This window comes from Narcine bancroftii, chromosome 8 (assembly GCF_036971445.1).
Source record: "Narcine bancroftii isolate sNarBan1 chromosome 8, sNarBan1.hap1, whole genome shotgun sequence".
Lineage (NCBI taxonomy): Eukaryota > Metazoa > Chordata > Chondrichthyes > Torpediniformes > Narcinidae > Narcine > Narcine bancroftii.
Genome location: NC_091476.1, coordinates 51861836 through 51885475, shown reverse-complemented (window position 1 = coordinate 51885475; position 23640 = coordinate 51861836). Strand labels below are relative to the sequence as shown.

The 23640-nt window shown below is 49.4% G+C and overlaps 1 protein-coding gene across 1 annotated transcript in view; it reads right to left on the bottom strand.

The window, feature by feature from the left end:
* Window positions 1–23640, bottom strand: part of LOC138741749 (FERM domain-containing protein 7-like) — a 51726-nt gene that overhangs the window by 3414 nt on the left and 24672 nt on the right. Inside the window, exons 2-9 of the mRNA XM_069896038.1 lie at window positions 23195–23299; window positions 21690–21732; window positions 16935–17013; window positions 14249–14346; window positions 6654–6768; window positions 3022–3169; window positions 1486–1581; window positions 1224–1390 (exon numbers count right to left, since the gene is read on the bottom strand). Of these exons, the coding sequence (XP_069752139.1) occupies window positions 1224–1390; window positions 1486–1581; window positions 3022–3169; window positions 6654–6768; window positions 14249–14346; window positions 16935–17013; window positions 21690–21732; window positions 23195–23299 (851 nt within the window). The remainder of the gene's footprint in view (window positions 1–1223; window positions 1391–1485; window positions 1582–3021; window positions 3170–6653; window positions 6769–14248; window positions 14347–16934; window positions 17014–21689; window positions 21733–23194; window positions 23300–23640) is intronic.

Sequence of the window (23640 nt, the reverse complement as noted above, 5' to 3'; positions counted from 1 at the left end):
TTCAGTGATGGGTCTCCCTCAAAAGAAGAGCTGCAAAGTGTGCATCACTTCTGCAAGGGGAAAAAAACAATGGTGGTGCTGCCGCTGGTGCCGACCTGTGGAGAGCGAGGAGCGGAGTCACAGTGCTCCCACGGAGTCCAACTGCCCAGTCTGACTGCCAACAGCTCCCCACAAGCTTTAAGCAACCTGTTAATAGAGCCAATGGTCATTTTATTTAAAAATACTGCGGCCGCAGGGTCTCTGGCCAAGACGGCAGTGCCTATGATCTGCAGCAGCTACAAGGGGTTGCAGACTCTGAAGAAGAAGAGGACTGGCACAGGGCACCAGAAAATGTGGTAACACCCCTTCCCCTGTTTGACAAGCAAAAGCAGACAACCCACAGGACCACAGCAATGAACCAGTGAGGGGTTCTGCGGTTGGAAATAAAAGCACACAGGTGGCGGGCTGTTAGTGACTCGAGGAGGGGAACCCACGTAGACTGTAGGCTACTGGCGACTGCAGTTGAGGGATTCACACCATAGACCTGCTGGAGACTGGCACAAGACTGATTGAAGGAGTACCAGGTATCAGAGCTGAGATGCTAGTTGAAGGTTCAGATTTGGAGCTCGGGCTGCTGATGGGTCGGATCGGTCTCTGTGTGACTGCGATGACTGAGGAAGTAGCTGGAGGCGAATCCACGGACACTTGGTTACTCAGGGGAACTGTCTCTTGCTTCTCTTTCTCTGATGCCTCAGGCAATTTCTGTTGATGGCGAATTCTGTGTGGTAATGTTTTTATTACATTACAGTACACAGTAAATTGAATCTTGAGGTGCTTGTGTACAGTGATGGCTTGAACCTAAGGCCTTACAGGCACAAACTCCATAGCTGTCAAGAGTAAAACACGAAGATCTGCAGACACTGTGATTGAAGTAAAAACATAATGCTGGGAAACTCAGCAGGTCAACCAATGTAATTTATGTAGCAAAAGTAAAAATACACAACCAATGTTTTGGGCTCATACCTTGATGAAGTGCTCAAGCCTTAAACATCAGTCATGTATCTTTCCTACATAATGGACACTGTTTGACCTGCTGAGTTTCTCCACCATTGTGTTTTTACTCCAAAGCTGCCAATCCTGCTTAAGTTAAATGGGAATATAAGATTGTGCCCCATAATATGAATCCCATCCTGTTAACCAATACAGTGGGAGGAAGTTTCCCGAGCGAGGATACCCCACAATACCTGTATCGAAAGCAGGAACCTTTGCTGTAAAGTAATGGTCTGGTCTTTGATCTGGGTTCCTCGGGAAGCCTAAAGAATGCATGATACTCAACACACGTCTTCCAGAAGTGTTTGCATGTGTCACGGCTTTCCATCAAGAATTCCAAGGAGTCCTTCCGGGATGAAGTCTGCGTTTCAAATACAGGTTGTGTTACTGAATAATGAATTACTTGGGCTTTCTGCATTAATCTTCAGCTGTCAGAGAAGCTGGAAAACAACTTACAAAAATGTTGGAATGGAGCTTGATAAAGAAATATTTCTTCTTAAAGGTCAGCTTTCGTATCTTGGCCCAGTTAAATGTATTTATCTTAATTTTGCCCTGGAAAGAGATGGAAGTTCACTGTTGATCCAGCCACCACAACAGCAGATATTGTTAATGCAACAATTCATCCCTGGAGCATGCATGCAGGCAAGGGTTGATGCAGAAGCAGAAGGACAAAGGCTCAGTCACAAAGAGGGAGAATCGACATGACTCAGTAGGGTGGCTTTTGGACACCCAATCTAATCCCACCCACCAGCCTCCTTTGATAAAAAAAAATAGGGAATGATAGTGTGGTGGGGGGGGGGGGGGGGAAGGGTTCTCAGCAGATCAGGCAACATTTGGGAGAGGTGGAGTTGATGGTTCAGGACAAGGGAAGTAAGGAAATGAATGTCCTTGGGGAAGGAGAAGGTTGGAATGTGATGGGGTGGAGAGCGAGAACATTTGGATGATGCAAACCTGGTGGATGGTAGCAGAAATAGGATGGTGATGAATGGTTAATCCCTCTCCACCGATGCTGCCTAACCTGTGATTATTTCTGGCATTCTATTTTCTTTACTCAGTGGGTCAGCTCCAGTATCCCTTCAGCTAGTTAGTATTGGTTCATTTTATTCCTGTAAATGTCTGGCTCCATATACTACCATTCTTTTACACACACACACACACACACAAACACACACACACACTCATACACACACACACACACACACACACTCATACACACACACACACACACTCATACACACACACACACACACACACACACACACACACACACACTCATACACACACACACACACACACTCATACACACACACACACACACACACTCATACACACACACACACACACTCATACACACACACACACACACACACACACACACACACACACACACACAGAGCCATAAAGTCGGAACCTTTTTGCCATTTAACCCACACTAAGCAACCAATTTAGCTTGCAACCTGCACGTCTTTGAGAAATCCAGAGCACACAGAGGAAACTCATGCAGACCTGGGGCGAATGTGCAGACTTCAAACAAATAGTGTAGGATGTCAGGGACTCTGAGGCGCCAGCACCATCTACTGCACCAATTTAAATTTAGACATACAGCCTGGTAACAGGCCATTTTGGCCCATGGGCCTGTGCCGCCCAATTACACCCAATTAACCTACAACTCCTGGTACATTTTGATGAGTGGGAGGAAACCGGAGCACACAGAGGAAACCCACACAGAGACGGGGAGAACGTACAAACTCCTTACTGACAGCGCAGGACTCGAACCCAGGTCCTGATTTCTGGCTAAACTGTGATGCTAAGTCATACTGCCCTTTCCAGGGAGAAATGTCCCAGCCTATCCTGCCTCTCCTTGTAACTCAAGCCCCCTCCCCCCATTCTGGTACCATTCTCATGACTCTTTTCTGAGCCATTTCCAGTTGAATAACCTCCTTCCTGTAGAGGGTGACAAGAATTACAGACAATAGTTTGGGGTCAACTGACCTGGAAGACCAAGATGCCCATGTGAGAGACAGCCAAGTTGATTTGTGTGCCCTCCCCGTCATTTGCCGGGTTCAACCTGATGCCATACATTTCCAGCTTGCGCGCTGTGTCCAGGAGCCGGGCATCACATTCAGCTGAAGGCAGTCCGCTGTGTAGAGGCAGAATTATTACTCATCTGTACAGAAAATCTTTCAGAACCTTGGTAATTATCAGATCTTGTAACAAACAGATTAAAAGTCTCAATCACTCCTGTCAAGTGACTAGTAAATGGGGTGATCAAATTTACTAGTCTGCAGATATCATGGTTGAAGTAAAACACAATGCTGGAGAAACTCAGCAGGTCAAACAGTGTCCTTTATATCACAAAGGTAAAGGTATCTTATGATGTTTGGGGTTTGAACCATTCACACCTTGATGCTCAAGCCCACATCAGTTCTGTATCTTTATCTTTGCGATATTAAGGCCACTGTTTGATCTGCTGAGTTTCTCCAGCATTATTTGTATTTACTTTGACCACCACTACCCTAGTTTAGGGTGCCTGCATGGAGTTTCAAAGAGAGAGTTGACTCAACAATTGTCCTGTCATTGGTGACAATTCTTCCTGATCCATTGAACAGCAAATTCTGAGGTGGAAGTGCCTAGTTCCCTGAAAATGGCAACTTGGGTGGTGAAGAATGCTTGCCTTCATCGACTGAGGCACTGAGTACGCGAGTTGGGACGCAATGTGAGAAATTGTTGGTTAGGCTGCACTTGGAGCAATGAAACACGGAAGGAGGCCCACAGACCCAGCTTGTCCATGCTGACTAAAATGCCCTCTGACTTTAGTCCAACTTGTTGTATCAGGCCCACACCTCCCCAATCCACTTCCATCTGTTTAGTTATCCATGCTTTTTAATGGAAACTAATGTTCCCGCCAAATCCATCTTTGGCAAGTCATACCACTCTCCGAGTGAAAAAAAATATCCCCTCACGTCTCTTCTGAATACCACCCCCCTCCTCTCACCTTATAGTTAGGCCTTCTCTTAGATTCTCCCATTGTAGGAAACAGACTCGTTATACACCTGATCAGTGGCTGCCACACTCATGGAAGGATGTGATTAAACGTGAGAGGGTCTCAGGAGACCGTTGCCTGAGCTGGTGGGCTTGAGTTACAAGGGGAGACTGGAGAGATTGGAATTGTTTTTCATGGAGTGAAGGAGGTTGAGGGGTGACAGAGATAGGTTTGTAAAATAATGAGGGCAGAGATAGGGAACCTTTGATGAAGGGCTCAAGCCGGAAACGCTGGTTACGTGTCTTTATCTTTGCTATATAAAGGAAACCGTTTGACCTGCTGAGTTTCTCCAGGATTGTGTTTTTACAGTCACCATCTTGTTCCATATACAGGGAATATTAAATGTCATGGGTTTAAGGTGAGATGGGAATAATTTATATGCGACCAGAGGGGGACTTTTTTTTCCACTGGGGTTGGTGGGTATCTGGAACAAGCTGCCAGTGAAGTGGTGGAGCAGACGCAATTACTACGTTTAAAAGATATTTAAACAGCTGCATGGGTCGGAAAGACTGAGAAGCATATGGGTCAAACACAGGCAAAAGGGATTAATGTAGCTGGGTGTCTTGGTCGGCATGGATAAGTTGGGCCAAAGGACTTCTTGGATATAATGATGCAACTCAGCATCAAAGAATTAATCCCCTGGGGCAAGAACTAAACATCCTTCTGAATGTGTGGCAACTAAAACTCCACCGGCTGAGTAGATGCTGTCTCACTCTGCCCAGCTCATCAATAGCGATGTCGGTTGGAGCCTTTGATGCCACCATTCCAAATCTGACTGTGAAGCTGTCAAATTCTCCCACTATGCCCTCACCAAAACTGACATTTCCACCTGTTCTGACCAAATGGAATATGATTTATTACCCCCAGGTGTGTGGTGACCTACTAACAACAAGTATATATGCCAGATCAGCAGCAGGATATCGTCGGCTGCCCCACCAAGAACTTTATATTCCTGGCCACAATTCTCTTGAACTAGGTGAACCTTTTTAGCAGCCAAGAATGGCTTTAAATGGAGCGACCAGACCTTAGACAGGCAGCTATGTCATGCCTTCAACTTAGCTAAACTCGAGGCTCTGTTCCAATATTCAGAAGTATGCTCTAGCTGTGAAAATTGCTCCAGTACAACAACTTTTAAATGACAGTAGTTCCCTCCTTATTTGCGGGGGATATGTTCCAGCGGATGCCTGGAACCGCGGATGCTACCAAGCCATTCACATGATTTTTTTTCCCCTATACATAAAGTTTAATTATTAGGCACAATAAGAGATTAACAACAATTGCTAATAATAAAATAGAACAATTATAACAATGTACTGTGATACATTCCATGAATGTGTAAGGCTTACTTGAACACAAGCCCTGTGATACTGTGACAGTCAATCCGGTAACCGAGACGTCTACTAATTGGGCAGCATATCCAGCATGGATATGCTGGACAAAGGGATGATTCACGTCCCGGGTGGGATGGTGCGAGATGTCATCACGCTACTCAGAGCGCTGAGTAATTTAAAACCTATGAATTCCACTTAATATTTTAGGGCCATGGGTAACTGAAACAGTGGAAAGTGAAACTGTGGATATGGGGGAACCACTGTATTTTAAAATATTTTACAGTTAAAATTTGTAAATAATTCAAAGAATCTAAATTGGCTGTCCTCCATCACAACGAATGGGAAGTTGTGTCTGTGACCACCTTTCTGAAGGTGCAAGGGGAGATATATGGCACAAAACCAGGCGCTTCGGCCCATCGAGTCCATGCCGACCAGCCATTTACACCAGTCCTAACTTTATCCTCCTTACATTCCCATCAACTGGCTCCTGATTCTACCTCTCCTCTAACATCAGAGGTAATTTACAGCAGCCTCTTAAATGGTCAACTCATACATACGTGGGATGTCAGAGCACCCAGGGGGAGCCTATGCATCTACAGGGACAACATGCAAACTCCACACAGAGAGCCCCTCAGGTCAGGATTGAAAGTGGTCGCTGCAGCTGTGAGGCACCTTCCACCTTAACGCTCTGCTATCTAATTTTAGACTCTCCTACCCTGGGGAAAAGACTATGACTGTTCACTTTATCTATTCTCCTTCTGCTTTTACATTCCTGCATAAGGTGACCTCTCAGCCTCTGACACTTCAGGGAGAAGAAGTCCTAGTCCATCTACCTCTCCCTCTCTCATGCCCTCCAGTCCTTTTTTTTTGCACCCTTCCCAGTTTAATGATAACACTCCTGTAGCTGGGTGACCAGAACTTCGCATCACGCAGTTTTCCAAATGCAACCTTACCAATGTTTTGGTTAATGGTAACATAGTGTTCCTGTACTCAGTAGCCTATCTGAAAGCCTCCTTCAGCTGTCTGCCACACTTGATGTATCCCCATTCTACCAATGAGATGTCTCCTGCAATTTTACAATAGCTTTTCATTGCAGGAAGATTCCAACTTGCACTGTCTGTATCAACTCAGATCTGCTCCCAACTCTCCAGCTTGGGACTCAGTAAGTTGCTTCCAACCAAACCAGAGATAATTGGTCAGTGATGAGTGTTGTAACCACCTGGCTGGCGAATTTGTTCTACAGTACTTACACAAGTTTCCGGTGAAACTTCATGATTTTGTGAATCAGTAGTTCCTGGGTTGGGAAATATATCTTGGATCGCAAATGCATTTGGTCCAATTCTTCATCAAAGTTACCAATCTCAGCTTGGAGAGAGAGAGAAAAAAGTATTCAAGAACAAATCTGAATTGAAATGAAACAGACTGGAGAAAATGGAATTAAATTAACGTTAACTTGAAGTTGTTATTTAATGTTGAATAAACATCTAGCAATCTACCCAGTCGTTGGCCATTACGTTTCACGTACCACATCGTAAGCACTGTGACATATTGTCATCCAACATAAAATTGCTGCTCAGTTAATTTGAGCCAAACACAACAAACCTAGGTTGTCACATTTATTCTCTGTGTACAGCGATTAATGGGAAGACCATCATTTGCTACCTAACTTACTGCCCTTGAAAGGATGGTAAAGAGTTGCTTTTGGACGGATGAAGATACTCCCACAACCCTGTCTGGGTTGGATTCAGTACAAGGAAGAATAAGCAGTGACTGTCTAAATGAGAGTGTAACACTAAACATGGAGACGTGTTTGTCTCATAGAGTTTCGACCACATCCCATTATTTTTATTGACATTATTGGTTGGTGTGAGGAGGGGAGGGGAGGTTGGTGTGAGCGGCGGATGTTGGTGTGCCGAGGGGAGGTTGGTGTGAGGAGGGGATGTTGGAGTGAGGAGGGCGAGGTTGGTGTGAGGGGAGGTTGGTGTGAGCAGGGGAGGTTGGAGTGTAGAGCAGAGGTTGGTGAAAAGAGGGGAGGTTGGAGTGAGGGGAGGTTGGAGTGTGGAGCGGAGGTTGGTGTGAGGAGGGGAGGTTGGAGTGTAGAGCGGAGGTTGGTGTGCGGAGGGGAGGTTGGAGTGAGGGGAGGTTGGAGTGTGGAAGGGAGGTTGGTGTGAGGAGGGGAGGTTGGAGTGAGGGGAGGTTGGAGTGTGGAGGGGAGGTTGGTGTGAGGAGAGGAGGTTGGAGTGTGGAGGGGAGGTTGGTGTGCAGAGGGGAGGTTGGAGTGAGGGGAGGTTGGAGTGTGGAGGGGAGGTTGGTGTGCGGAGGGGAGGTTGGAGTGAGGGGAGGTTTGAGTGTGGAGGGGAGGTTGGTGTGCGGAGGGGAGGTTGGAGTGTGGAGGGGAGGTTGGAGTGTGGAGGGGTGGTTGGTGTGCGGAGGGGAGGTTGGAGTGTGGAGGGGAGGTTGGAGTGTAGAGCGGAGGTTGGTGTGCAGAGGGGAGGTTTGAGTGAGGGGAGGTTGGAGTGTGGAGGGGAGGTTGGTGTGAGGAGGGGAGGTTGGAGTGAGGTTAGGTTGGAGTGTAGAGCGGAGGTTGGTGTGCGGAGGGGAGGTTGGAGTGAGGGGAGGTTGGAATGTGGAGGGGAGGTTGGTGTGAGGGGAGGTTGGAGTGTGGAGGGGAGATTGAGGAGGGGAGGTTGGAGTGAGGGGAGGTTGGAGTGTGGAGGGGAGGTTGGAGTGTAGAGCGGAGGTTGGTGTGAGGAGGGGAGGTTGGAGTGAGGGGAGGTTGGAGTGTGGAGGGGAGGTTGGTGTGCGGAGGGGAGGTTGGTGTGCGGAGGGGAGGTTGGAGTGTGGAGGGGAGGTTGGTGTGAGGAGGGGAGGTTGGAATGAGGTTAGATTGGAGTGTAGAGCGGAGGTTGGTGTGCGGAGGGGAGGTTGGAGTGAGGGGAGGTTGGAGTGTGGAGGGGAGGTTGGTGTGCGGAGGGGAGGTTGGTGTGCAGAGGGGAGGTTGGAGTGTAGAGCAGAGGTTGGTGTGCAGAGGGGAGGTTGGAGTGAGGGGAGGTTGGAGTTTGGAGGGGAGGTTGGTGTGAGGAGGGGAGGTTGGAGTGTGGAGGGGAGGTTGGTGTGAGGAGGGGGGGTTGGAGTGTAGAGCGGAGTTTGTTGTGAGGAGGGGAGGTTGGAATGTAGAGCAGAGGTTGGTGTGAGGAGGGGAGGTTGGAGTGTAGAGCGGAGGTTGGTGTGCAGAGGGCAGGTTGGAGTGTAGAGCAGAGGTTGGTGTGCAGAGGGGAGGTTGGAGTGAGGGGAGGTTGGAGTTTGGAGGGGAGGTTGGTGTGAGGAGGGGAGGTTGGAGTGTAGAGCGGAGTTTGTTGTGAGGAGGGGAGGTTGGAATGTAGAGCAGAGGTTGGTGTGAGGAGGGGAGGTTGGAGTGTAGAGCGGAGGTTGGTGTGAGGAGGGGAGGTTGGAGTGTAGAGCAGAGGTTGGTGTGCAGAGGGGAGGTTGGAGTGAGGGGAGGTTGGAGTTTGGAGGGGAGGTTGGTGTGAGGAGGGGAGGTTGGAGTGTGGAGGGGAGGTTGGTGTGAGGAGGGGAGGTTGGAGTGTAGAGCGGAGTTTGTTGTGAGGAGGGGAGGTTGGAATGTAGAGCAGAGGTTGGTGTGAGGAGGGGAGGTTGGAGTGTAGAGCGGAGGTTGGTGTGAGGAGGGGAGGTTGGAGTGTAGAGCGGAGGTTGGTGTGCAGAGGGGAGGTTGGAGTGAGGGGAGGTTGGTGTGAGGAGGGGAGGTTGGAGTGAGGGGAGGTTGGAATGTGGAGGGGAGGTTGGAGTGTACAGTGGAGGTTGGTGTGAGGAGGGGAGGTTGGAGTGTGGAGGGGAGGTTGGAGTGTGGAGGGGAGGTTGGAGTGTGGAGGGAAGGTTGGTGTGCGGGGGGAGGGTGTGAGGAGGGGAGGTTGGAGTGTAGAGCGGAGATTGGTGTGAGGAGGGGAGGTTGGAGTGTGGAGGGGAGGTTGGTGTGCGGGGGGAGGGTGTGAGGAGGGGAGGTTGGAGTGAGGGGAGGTTGGAGTGTGGAGGGGAGGTTGGTGTGAGGAGGGGAGGTTGGTGTGAGGAGGGGAGGTTGGAGTGTGGAGGGGAGGTTGGTGTGAGGAGGGGAGGTTGGAGTGAGGTTAGATTGGAGTGTAGAGCGGAGGTTGGTGTGCGGAGGGGAGGTTGGAGTGAGGGGAGGTTGGAGTGTGGAGGGGAGGTTGGTGTGCGGAGGGGAGGTTGGTGTGCAGAGGGGAGGTTGGAGTGTAGAGCAGAGGTTGGTGTGCAGAGGGGAGGTTGGAGTGAGGGGAGGTTGGAGTTTGGAGGGGAGGTTGGTGTGAGGAGGGGAGGTTGGAGTGTGGAGGGGAGGTTGGTGTGAGGAGGGGGGGTTGGAGTGTAGAGCGGAGTTTGTTGTGAGGAGGGGAGGTTGGAATGTAGAGCAGAGGTTGGTGTGAGGAGGGGAGGTTGGAGTGTAGAGCGGAGGTTGGTGTGCAGAGGGGAGGTTGGAGTGTAGAGCAGAGGTTGGTGTGCAGAGGGGAGGTTGGAGTGAGGGGAGGTTGGAGTTTGGAGGGGAGGTTGGTGTGAGGAGGGGAGGTTGGAGTGTGGAGGGGAGGTTGGTGTGAGGAGGGGAGGTTGGAGTGTAGAGCGGAGTTTGTTGTGAGGAGGGGAGGTTGGAATGTAGAGCAGAGGTTGGTGTGAGGAGGGGAGGTTGGAGTGTAGAGCGGAGGTTGGTGTGAGGAGGGGAGGTTGGAGTGTAGAGCAGAGGTTGGTGTGCAGAGGGGAGGTTGGAGTGAGGGGAGGTTGGAGTTTGGAGGGGAGGTTGGTGTGAGGAGGGGAGGTTGGAGTGTGGAGGGGAGGTTGGTGTGAGGAGGGGAGGTTGGAGTGTAGAGCGGAGTTTGTTGTGAGGAGGGGAGGTTGGAATGTAGAGCAGAGGTTGGTGTGAGGAGGGGAGGTTGGAGTGTAGAGCGGAGGTTGGTGTGAGGAGGGGAGGTTGGAGTGTAGAGCGGAGGTTGGTGTGCAGAGGGGAGGTTGGAGTGAGGGGAGGTTGGTGTGAGGAGGGGAGGTTGGAGTGAGGGGAGGTTGGAATGTGGAGGGGAGGTTGGAGTGTACAGTGGAGGTTGGTGTGAGGAGGGGAGGTTGGAGTGTGGAGGGGAGGTTGGAGTGTGGAGGGGAGGTTGGAGTGTGGAGGGAAGGTTGGTGTGCGGGGGGAGGGTGTGAGGAGGGGAGGTTGGAGTGTAGAGCGGAGATTGGTGTGAGGAGGGGAGGTTGGAGTGTGGAGGGGAGGTTGGTGTGCGGGGGGAGGTGTGAGGAGGGGAGGTTGGAGTGAGGGGAGGTTGGAGTGTGGAGGGGAGGTTGGTGTGAGGAGGGGAGGTTGGTGTGAGGAGGGGAGGTTGGAGTGTACAGCGGAGGTTGGTGTGAGGAGGGGAGGTTGGAGTGTAGAGCAGAGGTTGGTGTGAGGAGGGGAGGTTGGAGTGTGGAGGGGAGGTTGGTGTGAGGAGGGGAGGTTGGAGTGTGGAGGGGAGGTTGGAGTGTGGAGGGGAGGTTGGAGTGTGGAGGGAAGGTTGGTGTGCTGTGGGAGGGTGTGAGGAGGGGAGGTTGGAGTGTAGAGCGGAGATTGGTGTGAGGAGGGGAGGTTGGAGTGTGGAGGGGAGGTTGGTGTGAGGAGGGGAGGTTGGAGTGAGGTTAGGTTGGAGTGTAGAGCGGAGGTTGGCGTGCGGAGGGGAGGTTGGAGTGAGGGGAGGTTGGAGTGTGGAGGGGAGGTTGGTGTGAGGAGGGGAGGTTGGAGTGTGGAGGGGAGGTTGGAGTGTGGAGGGGAGGTTGGAGTGTGGAGGGGAGGTTGGAGTGTGGAGGGAAGGTTGGTGTGCGGGGGGAGGGTGTGAGGAGGGGAGGTTGGAGTGTAGAGCGGAGATTGGTGTGAGGAGGGGAGGTTGGAGTGTGGAGGGGAGGTTGGTGTGAGGAGGGGAGGTTGGAGTGAGGTTAGGTTGGAGTGTAGAGCGGAGGTTGGTGTGCGGAGGGGAGGTTGGAGTGAGGGGAGGTTGGAATGTGGAGGGGAGGTTGGTGTGAGGGGAGGTTGGAGTGTGGAGGGGAGATTGAGGAGGGGAGGTTGGAGTGAGGGGAGGTTGGAGTGTGGAGGGGAGGTTGGAGTGTAGAGCGGAGGTTGGTGTGAGGAGGGGAGGTTGGAGTGAGGGGAGGTTGGAGTGTGGAGGGGAGGTTGGAGTGTGGAGGGGTGGTTGGAGTGTGGAGCGGAGGTTGGTGTGAGGAGGGGAGGTTGGAGTGTAGAGCGGAGGTTGGTGTGCGGAGGGGAGGTTGGGGTGTAGAGCAGAGGTTGGTGTGCAGAGGGGAGGTTGGTGTCAGGGGAGGTTGGAGTTTGGAAGGGAGGTTGGTGTGCAGGGGGAGGGTGTGAGGAGGGGAGGTTGGAGTGTGGAGGGGAGGTTGAGGAGGGGAGGTTGGAGTGAGGGGAGGTTGGAGTGTGGAGAGGAGGTTGGAGTGTAGAGCGGAGGTTGGTGTGAGGAGGGGAGGTTGGAGTGAGGGGAGGTTGGAGTGTGGAGGGGAGGTTGGTGTGCGGAGGGGAGGTTGGTGTGCGGAGGGGAGGTTGGAGTGTAGAGCAGAGGTTGGTGTGCAGAGGGGAGGTTGGAGTGAGGGGAGGTTGGAGTTTGGAGGGGAGGTTGGTGTGAGGAGGGGAGGTTGGAGTGTGGAGGGGAGGTTGGTGTGAGGAGGGGAGGTTGGAGTGTAGAGCGGAGTTTGTTGTGAGGAGGGGAGGTTGGAGTGTAGAGCAGAGGTTGGTGTGAGGAGGGGAGGTTGGAGTGTAGAGTGGAGGTTGGTGTGAGGAGGGGAGGTTGGAGTGTAGAGCGGAGGTTGGTGTGCAGAGGGGAGGTTGGAGTGAGGGGAGGTTGGTGTGAGGAGGGGAGGTTAGAGTGAGGGGAGGTTGGAATGTGGAGGGGAGGTTGGAGTGTAGAGTGGAGGTTGGTGTGAGGAGAGGAGGTTGGAGTGTGGAGGGGAGGTTGGAGTGTGGAGGGGAGGTTGGAGTGTGGAGGGGAGGTTGGAGTGTAGAGCGGAGGTTGGTGTGAGGAGGGGAGGTTGGAGTGTAGAGTGGAGGTTGGTGTGAGTAGGGGAGGTTGGAGTGTAGAGTGGAGGTTGGTGTGAGGAGGCGAGGTTGGTGTGCAGAGGGGAGGTTGGAGTGAGGGGAGGTTGGTGTGAGGAGGGGAGGTTGGAGTGAGGGGAGGTTGGAGTGTGGAGGGGAGGTTGGAGTGTAGAGTGGAGGTTGGTGTGAGGAGGGAGGTTGGAGTGTGGAGGGGAGGTTGGTGTGTGGGGGGAGGGTGTGGGGAGGGGAGGTTGGAGTGTAGAGCGGAGATTGGTGTGAGGAGGGGCGGTTGGAGTGTGGAGGGGAGGGGGTTGGTGTGCGGGTGGAGGGTGTGAGGAGGGGAGGTTGGTGTGAGGAGGGGAGGTTGGTGTGAGGAGGGGAGGTTGGTGTGAGGAGGGGAGGTTGGAGTGTAGAGCGGAGGTTGTTGTGAGGAGGGGAGGTTGGAGTGTAGAGCGGTGGTTGGTGTGAGGAGGGGAGGTTGGAGTGTAGAGTGGAGGTTGGTGTGAGGAGGGGAGGTTGGAGTGTAGAGTGGAGGTTGGTGTGAGGAGGCGAGGTTGGAGTGTAGAGTGGAGGTTGGTGTGCAGAGGGGAGGTTGGAGTGAGGGGAGGTTGGTGTGAGGAGGGGAGGTTGGAGTGAGGGGAGGTTGGAGTGTGGAGGGGAGGTTGGAGTGTAGAGTGGAGGTTGGTGTGAGGAGGGGAGGTTGGAGTGTGGAGGGGAGGTTGGTGTGTGGGGGGAGGGTGTTGGAGGGGAAGTTGGAGTGTAGAGCGGAGATTGGTGTGAGGAGGAGTGGTTGGAGTGTGGAGGGGAGGGGGTTGGTGTGCGGGTGGAGGGTGTGAGGAGGGGAGATTGGAGTGAGGGGAGGTTGGAGTGTGGAGGGGAGGTTGGTGTGAGGATGGGAGGTTGGAGTGTACAGCGGAGGTTGGTGTGAGGAGGGGAGGTTGGAGTGTGGAGGGGAGGTTGGTGTGCGGGGGGAGGGTGTGAGGAGGGGAGGTTGGGTTAAGACCTATGAGCCTTTGCCCAATGTGTGCATTTTTCACATTAGCTGGATCATCCTCCAGGTCCTTAGTGGGCGAATTGACAAGATTTAGTGGGGCAACAATTTGCATTCCTGTCAGATTCGGAGTCCAGTGAAAGGAGCAAAGTGTGATACAATACCAAAACAGACCTTTCTGTCCTTACATCCAAGCTGACCATACACCACCCATTTACAGTCCTCCCACATGATTTCAGGTCCTTCCCCCCCCCGCCCCCCCCCAGCATATCCTCATGAACTTCCCCCAATTACCAATGCGCCCCATGAATGGGGTGAGGTCAGTTTACAGCTGCATGCATTCGGAATATGGGAGGAAACTGGAGCACCCAGTGGAGACCAATGCGGTTACAGGGAAGACATGCAAACTCCACACAGCAGCACCTGAGGTCAGGATGGAGCCTGCGCCTTCTGGGCTGTGAGGCAGCGTCTCCATCAGCTGTGCGATATCCTACTGCACTCAAGTTGTGCCAGTCAGCATTACAACGCAGACCTGCTCAATATAAAATTGGCCAGACCAAGCCAACAGGATTTGTTCTGGATGGAGCATGAGCTGTGTGGAATCATCTCAATGTACCCGTGTGAAATCCCCTGCATCTGACATTCACAGAAATCTGGAGCATTGACCTTGAGGAATTTAAGGTAAAAATAATTTTGATGGCGCTCAGACACCTTTTACGGCCAAGTGAGAGGTCAAGATCAGTGGGAATGGATCAAGGTTGATCATAACTCACCCTGGATAATGTGGGAGAGTAACAGCGCAGCACTGTTGTCATTGCAAACGAGTCTCCTGGCAGCCAGGTCCCTTTTGATTTGCTGAGCAAAGAGGTATCTGTCGAAGCAATGAGATTGCTTAGAGTGCAAACTTTGTGTGGATGGTAGCCGACCCAGAGGCAGGGTCAGGGCATCTCGTAGCTAGTGGGAGAAAGGAGCAGGCCATTCAGCCTGTTTGATTCAAAGGTTCACAGGTTCAAGCTCCGCTGGAATATGAAACCTGAACTGACACTCCAGTGCAGGGACACAAGAGAAACAGGGCTGTAGAGCACAGAAGCAGGCCCATTGGCCCAGTTTGTACCATCACACAGACCTCCCAACCCACACCTATCGACCCAACATACACTCTAACTCCAGTAGCCAATACATGAAAAGACTCATCCCACCCCAGCCAGGCTCTCTTCATCCTCCTTTCCTCAGGAAGATGATATATAAGTGTGAGATCACAGCACCATCAGATTCATGGAGCGTTTCTCTCATTTGTAAAACAATGTTGCCTTTGCTTTGTTCGAACTGATCTCTTTCTGAAAATTTGCATTTTTATTACTGTACTATGTACGGACTGACCAGCTGCATGGCACACATAACATGCTCATCCAATAGCTCTCCAAGTGATTCTGAAAGGAAGCTAACATCCCCTACCACTTTGACTGGTGCATGCCCAGCACCCTCGAGTCCCATCATATCCCTTCTAAATCCCAGACCCCTCACCACTCATTAACAATGATGGAATTCTGTGGAACTTGGAATAGGTGGCGACAATTCCACCCTTTGATTCTATCACTGGACCATCCTCCCACTCTCTCCCCATACACTTTGATGCTTTTTGTTTGTGTCCGGAGATCCATAGATTTCCGACTCTTGCACTTTGTAATGGAGAATTCCACACATTAAAGATTCAAGATTCTTTTATTGTCATAAAATAAAACAGAAAATATTATGTTACATGAAATGTCCTTTAGTCTGCTGTAAGGCAGACAAGGGGTCACTATTAGTATTGCCTGGAGCCCCTTACAGCAAGAGAAAGGGCAGCAAATGAGAGCTCCTTCAGAGTCATTGGATCCATGGATTCGCCTCCAATGCTGCCACAGCCTCTCCAGCTACACAGACTACAGTTCTATCTGTTAGCAACCCCAGCTCCAGGTCCAAACCTCTGATACGATCAGGAAGCCTTCAGCACCCAAGGTCCTTCAGAAGCCCTTCGTGCCCTCAGCACCCTCTTGAATCCCAATTCCGATACACCGTTCCAGTGAGCAAGTCACCAGCAGCTCGCAGGCTGTGAGGATCCTTTGGCTAGAATTCGCCTACAGCCCGTATACGGCTATATGGTTCCTTCATCCGCTGAGCTCCTCACTGGTCCACTGCCGTGGTCACCTCCTACAACTTCTCCTTTTCAACCGAGGGAGGGGGGAAGGATGCTCCTCACCGTTTCTGGTGTCACTGCTCTCCATTAGTCTGCATCCCCTCGAAGCCGCTGCCAACCCAGGCACTGTCATCTTTGTCTCAGAATTTGTAGAATTTTTCCTGAATTTCATCTAAAAGCACGGGTCAGCTCCTTTAACAGGCCAGTTAAAGCCTCTATGGAGCTGTCGGCTGGACCTCTTGGAGGAGCACTGCGTCTCTGCTCCCTGCTCTTGCTGGGTCCACACCAGCAGCAATGCAGCTGTTTCCAGCATTTTTTTTCCATTGCTCTGCACTTGAAAATATTTCTCCTCCTTTCAATTCTGCCCATCTTGAGCCCACTAGTCTTAAACTTCCCTTCCTTCAGGAAATAAATGATGACTATACTTTTACCCTTTCTTTACCGCTCATGACTTTACATTATATACATTTATAGCATCATCCCTCAGCCCCGACACCCCGGAGAGCCTATCCAACCACTCTTTATAGCTCCCAGTAACATCCTGATGAATTCTTCTGCACCCTTTCCAAATTAATGATATCCTTCCATAGCTGAGTGACTAAAGCTGTGCACAGTGTGATCTCACCAACACCTTGTCCAGCTGTAACACTATGATACCTCTGGTTGCATGCCATTTTGTAATACTTAGCTAGCAACATGAACATTCTTAAAAGATTATTTTAAATTTAGACATATGCATGGTAACAGACCATTTTAACCCATGAGTCTGTACCACCAAATTTATACCCCATTAACCTACACCCCCAGTACGTTTCGAATGGTGGGAGGAAACCGGATCCCCTGGGGAAAACCCACGCAGACACGGGGAGAATGTATTAACTCCTTACAGATAGCGGGGCATTAGAACCCCTGTCCCGATCACTGGTGCTGGAAAGTTATTACGCCAACCGTGCCACCCCATTCAACATATTTATGGTGAAGGTAAATCCATTGTTGAAAGGACAGAGGAATGAGGGCTGTGGGAAACTAGATAGAGGTGGCCGGGTGAATGATTGGTTTGAATGGTGGGGCAGGCTTGGGTGGTCGCGGCCTCCTCCTGCTCTTATTTTTTTGTGTTCCACTCCACTAGAGTTCCCAGATGGGTGAGGAGTTGTAGGGGAGGGCTCTGCATTTTGACCAAAATCTGACGGTACAAACGTCCATGATGGAAACCTATCAGGACGCCCAAAAATATATGGCCTCTACTTTAGAGGGTTGGGTTGTTGTGGGCAGGTTGTACCCACCTTGTCAGTTCCTCCTGCAACTGGCCGGGATCTGGTGGAAAGAACTTCACCACAAACTGGAACAGAACATTCTTCTCACCTTTGGGAAATAAAAGAGATTTCACCAGCTTGGAACCGAAGATCATGCCGGCTCTATTCTGAAAATAGGAGTCAATATAAAGCAGAGCTGTTCCCTACTGAATTGTTCCTAATTTAATTTATATAGAAGTCACAACACACAAACAACCCATTTGAACTGACAGTTAAACAGGAAAGTCTGCAGAGGATGTGTTTGTAGCACAATACACAAACGTGCTGGAGAAATTCAGCAGGTCACGGCATCTAAAGGAAGTAAAGGATCACCATCCTTTTGGGCCTGAGCCCTCAGCAAACACTAGGTAGGTGCCTGAATGAATAGGTTGGGGGAAGAGGGAGTGTGGAGGATATGGGTGGTAGGGTAGAGAAGTGCTGGGGGAGGGATTCACTCTCTGAATGGAGAGGGAATTGGGTGGGATGGAGACAGAGAGATAGGGAAAGAGAGAGAAACTCGGGGACGGGGAGGGGTTTAAACGGAGACTTGGGGGTCTGGGCACTCTCCAACCAGATGGCATTCACTTCAACTTCTCCAGTTTCCGTTAAACCCTTCTCTGAGTCTCTTTCATCTTTTTCCACCCATATCCCCCTACGACCTTTTCATCTGTTCTCCTCCCCCTGCCCCTTCCTCCCTCCTGGCCTCTCTTCCCCCCACCTCTTCATTCAAGTGCCTGTCTGCATTTTGTTCATACGAAGGGCTCAGGCCTGAAACGTTGTTCATCCTCAATTCCTCCAGATGCTTCATGATCTGCTGAGTTTCTCCAGCACTTTTGTGTTAGTGCATTCGAACTGACCAGACTGTTTCACAATTACTCACCTTGAAGGCAATTCAGAGTTTGGTTTACTATGTTTGGAGTTGGGTTTATTGTCACATATACCAAGGTGTGGTGAAAAGCTGTCCAGGATTCACAAAATTCCGCCACTCTTCGACACCATTTACAAATAACATGCAGCACAGTACAGGCCCTTCAGCCCAAGATTTTGTGTCGACCTATATAAACCTGCTCCACAACAATCTAATCATTCCCTACCTCACACCCATAACCATCTATTTAGCTTGCATCCATGTGACTCTCTCCATTTTACCAGCATCCACCACCTGCCCTGGAAATACATCACACTCTGAATGAAAAACCTACCTCTGACATTTCACCTCTCATCACTCCAAAGTGAAAAGTCTAGCTCAGTTAATCTTCCTTCATAAGACATATTCTCCAATCTGGGCAACATTCTGGATTTAGAAATTTACAGAAAACATGGTCAAAGCAAAAAAGGGGATGACTCCTGACAGTGGTCGAACTGGGTTTCCAGCCTTTGAACGAAACGGGGAAACTGGATTCATTGCCAGTATCTTCCTGCTGATCCTGGAGCCATTGGGTCATTGCCAAGTGGATGGAGCTTAGCAACATTTGTGGTCTGTGTTATAACGGTCCTTCATCCAAACTACAATTAAATGCTCCTTACCTAAAGTGGGAGGCACATTTAGCATGGCTGTTAGCTCAATGCTATTAGAGTGACAACGATCCCAGTTCAAAACTGATGCTGATGGTGAGGAGTTTGTACATTCTCCCTGTGCCTGCTTGGGTTTCCTCTGGGTTGCTCCAGTTTTCACCCACCCTGCAAAAAGGTATGGGATTTGTGGGCTAATTTGTTGGTGTATTTGGGCGGCATGGATTCATGGGCCGGAAGGGCCTCAATGTCTGAACTTTAAAAAAAAAATTAAACCGAGTACCTTCTTTCTCTTCATTGCATCCAAGCTCATCTTCAACCTGACTTGTACAGTGTGGAAACAGGTCATTCAGCCCATCGAGTCCACCCTGCACCTATCCCCACCAGTCTTACTCCAATCCTATTCTATTCTCCCCGTTCTCCTGTTCCTCACCACGCTGAGGAAAATTTACCGCTGCCAGAATTGATCAACCTACATGGATTCAAGATGTGGAAGGAAAGCCACTCTTGTCCCAGGGAGGATTAGAAACTCCACACTGGTATGCTGGAGGTCTGGTTCAAACCTAAGTCTCAGCAGCTGTGAAGCACAGATTCTCCCAGTTGCTCCAATGAGCTGACCCATAAACAAAGGACACTGCGAGACCAGCTGAATTCCTCCAGCATTTCTGTGCTTTCACATTCCTTCCAAATCCCAGTTACATTTAACCCTCCCTTCCCTTGCTCATCAAGACTCTGCCCTTGGCTTAAAAATATTCAGAAGCTCCCTTTTCACTGCCTTTTAACAGAAGGCCTTCTGTCTTAAATCGGCACACTTTTGTTTTTTTTTAAAGTTGTACGAGTTTTCGGTTTTATTGTCATATAAATAAGTATAGGGTGTACAGATACAGTGCAGCCATACAGGCACCAAAGAAACACCAATCATCAAAATTAAATGACCACCTGTAGCCACTGAAAACGCAGGGGTGGCTGATGAACACGAAATAATGTTACACACAGCTGCTGGTAAATCATAACTCAATTACTCGAGCCAAGCACGTATTCTTTGAAAACGCTGAACCACGCGCGCCACGTCATGATGTCCCGTGCCGGTCCACTAGACTTCTGGGAGTTGTAGTCTATCTATAGAGCCGCTACATACGCATGCCATGAGACAGAAACAGAATTATAAATACAAAATTGACCATTAAATATTCTCAGTTGCTTTTCATGCAAGAAAATTTGTGATGTTCTAATAGTTGGCTCTAGATTCTCCCAAAGGAGGAAGCATTGTCTCCACACCTATCCTCCCTCCTTCCACTGCAATCTTATGTGTTTCAACCACCTTGCCTCACACTCTGTTAAACAATATCCAATACAAGCCTTCCCCTAGCCTGTTCAACTATTCCTCACAATCCTCCACCCCCCCCCCCCCCACTACCCCCCCACCATTTCCAGGTATTCATTGAGTAAGTCCTCTCTGAACTGGTCCCAATACATGTACACCTGTCCTTCCATAAAGAGACCGATATTCAAGTTTAAGTTCATTTATTATCATAATCAACCTGACAAAACATCGTTTCTCTGGAACACAGTGCACACACATCTACGCACAATACTCGGTGCAGAATTATCACGTATATACATAATGAGATATTTTAAAATAAATAGATATAAAAATGCTGGGATGATTTACTCGGTTACAAGATACTGTTCATCAATATCACAGCCTGCGGGAAGAAGCTATTTCTCAGCCTGCCAGTCCTAATTTTCATGCTCCTCCTGAACCTCCATCCTGATGATCGTGGGTGAAAGATACTGTGTGATGGATGGAAAAAGTCTTCTCTAATTCTTTGAGCCCTATTTAAATAATGCTCCTGGTAGATGTGAGCAGCAGAGGAAAAGAAGCTTCTTGGCCACTTTCATGATCCTGTGTATTGACCCGGTCTGCGGCTTTGCAGCTACTCTACCATGCAATGATGCAGCCAGACAGGACATTATGCTCCTGTAAAAGATTGTCAAGATGAGGGCAGTAGCCTTGGCCTTCTCAACCTCCTTAGGAGGTGTAGGCGCTGCAGCACCTTCTTGACTAATGAGGAGGAGTTATATGCCTACCAAGGAAATTTGTGCATGATGGACCACTCCTGCACAATGGAGAGTGGTCAACCTTTGTCCTGAAGTCCACAGTCATCTCCTTTGTCTCGTTCATTTTATAAGCTGCCCAACTGTAAGCAGATTCATCATTGTTGCCAATGAGGCCAATTCCAGGTGTGGTTTCACCAATGCATTATGTTACATGTCAGGCCACTCGTCTGAGTGCTACTGGTACCATGTAACCCAGTATTACCTGTGGCTTGGATGGCTGGTTGGCGACTAAACCAGCTCCCCCACCAGGCTTGCCTGGTGCAGAGGGTGGCTAGATACCTTGCAGGATGAAAAACAAGACCTGTCAAAGGGCAGATGAACCCTCGCTTAGGGTAAACAGCCATCCTAGCAAACATGTGCCATGAAGCGCAGAAAGGGCATCCCTTGCATTGAAGCTTGGTCTGGCCATTCACTTCAACAGAACTTCCCCCAGCCATCTTGGACCTCACCATGCCACTGGATCCAGGAGGGGATGTCGAGAGGGTGGGTCTGGACCTGTGCAACCCCCTACTCAATTAAATCCATTCACGCACTCACTGCTCCCTTTTCTGAGAAATGGGGTTTCCTCATACTGACTGAAAGGAACCATCATCATCTTATGGAATGGATAGCCCAAAGACGTTAAGGAAGTCCAACCTGACTCATATTGTATTGAGAGGAAAATGTTGGACAATTAAGTGGGGTTTCAGAAGAATTTACCTTATTCTTTAGCAATGAAAATAGTACATGTTACTCTGGATACAGAATGAAATATTGGCCTTCTTTCTTTAGGTTCTGGATTCAATCTGAAGAGAAAACTTTGTTTTTTGAGTTAACAAGAGAAAATGTTGGAGTTACAGCAGTCCAGGCAGCATCTGTGGGGAGAGAAGCAAATTCCTTCTGCTAACTGGATTGGAAGTTCATTTTGGCCATCTCCAACTCCTTGTTTCTGCAGTCGAATGACAAGAGCATGTGATTCCCACCGGCTCAAGTCCTACACTATTCTGTCCTACTTGACTGCTCCAAGCCCGACACTCCTGGTGGAGACCGTGGGCCTTGCAAACTTACAGCTCAAAAACAAGTCATCCTTTCATACTTAGTTGAAGATAGTTTCAAAACACACAAAGCACTTACCTCGGATTTGTTTGAAAATAGGTTTCAGGGGATCCAACCAAACCTGAAATTAGACAAAGGTTCAGGTCAGTATCCTAGAGCCCTTGAGTCATGGAGCTGTTTAGCATGGATACAACTCATCCATGCCAAACAGGATGCCCATCTGAGTGGTCTTATTTCCCTGCGTTTGATCCATATACCTCAAACACATTTCTATCCATGTACCCATCCAAATGACTTTTAAATATGGAACCCATACCCCCCGGTATGTTTCCTTACACACTGTGTAGACCAGTGGTTCTCAACCTTTTTCTTTCCATTCACCTACCACTTTAAGTAATCCCTATGTCATAAGTGCTCTGTGATTGGTAACGGATTGCTTAAGGTGGTATGTGAGTGGGAAGGGAAAGTTGACAATCATTGGTCTAGACCCAATTGTTACTGAAATATCTTGTTTGAGAAAAATTGTCATTGGCCCATTTCCTTTGGAGTTATGAAACCTTGCACATAACGAGTCAATTAGGTACGATTAAAACAGTGGTTTTCAAACTTTCATCTTTCCACCTACATACCACCTTAAGCAATCCCTTACTAATCACAAAGCATCTTTGGCATGGGGAATCAAAGGCCAATGCCAGATTCCTCATCGAGTTGAGTTAGCTGCTTGATTGTGGTGTCAATGTTATCTGGGAGTAACCAGATAAGCAATTCTGCTTGAGTTCCTCTTTGTGGGAAATCTTTATTGGAAAGTGAACAAAGATTAGCCATTAGGAAAAATGGACAAATCTATATTTCAGAAGTCAAACTGGCTTTCTTGAAAGATTTACCCAGGAATTAGAAGAAGAAAGGTCAATGAGTTTGCCAGATGGCTCTTGTAGCATTTGACTAACAGCAAGAGAAATTTCACTCCTTTTATCAACTTGAACTGAGAGCTGAAAAAATGTGGTTTATTATCCGACTTGGAAACTCACCTTGAAGTTGCTCAGAGTGAGTGGACAACCACCTTTTCATTTTGTGCAATGGCCTCACTGTACTAGGGGCATAAGACATTAATCTAGAAAATGGATTGCCTGGCTTGTTGCTAACTGGGCAAAATTTGATGTTAGCCAGAGTGGCTTGCACTAGCAAGCATTTCCAGCTGGGATAATCCTCTCTGAACCATAAGGTCTGGGATTCTCAATCGTCCATCTCCCAGCAACCCAGCACCCAATGGCATAGAATCTGGGTCATCTATGGAATCTCTGTACCAATAATTTCCCATAAAACTCTAAGCACTCAATTTCCAATTAACAAAATGCTGAAGAACTTCTGACCCCTTGTTATTAACTTTATGTGAAATACTTTGAGACATCTTTAGATCCATTGGTAATGATCAATCTAATGAAATTAGCAGACAGAACACTGGTTCTTGGCACTTTTCAGAACCTTTCTCCAATTGAGCAATTGTTCAGCTCAGAACATCAGCGCTCCAGGCTAAAGCCGCTGCAAAGATTGCTACCCCTTCACTGACAAAGGGCATTGCTTACCATGTTTCCATGGCGATTCCTAAACTCCACTCCAAAGTAATCCTCTTCAACCAGTCTGAGATGGTGGCAGATGCAACCAAAGAGAACCTTCCCAGTCGCTCTTTGCTGAGGAGAAGCAATGTCAGTAAAGGATCAGAATCGATTTAGCAGCAGTGTCCAGGATAGCAAAACCAGCGACTTCACCAAAAGAACATAAAGACATCAGAAATCAGAGCTGGACTAGACCGTTCGGACTCTTGAACCTGTTCACAGTTCATCCTGGGTTTTACTCATCTTTGATCCCTAATCTGATTTCCATATCCATATAACTACTGGTGTCCGCACTTCTGAGCATCCATGTCCCCGAGGCATGGAGGGTGGTACTCCAGCACAGCAGTTAGTGCTGCTGTCTCACTCTTCCCGTGACCCCAGATTAATCCTGACCTCTGGCGCTGTCCATGTGTCAT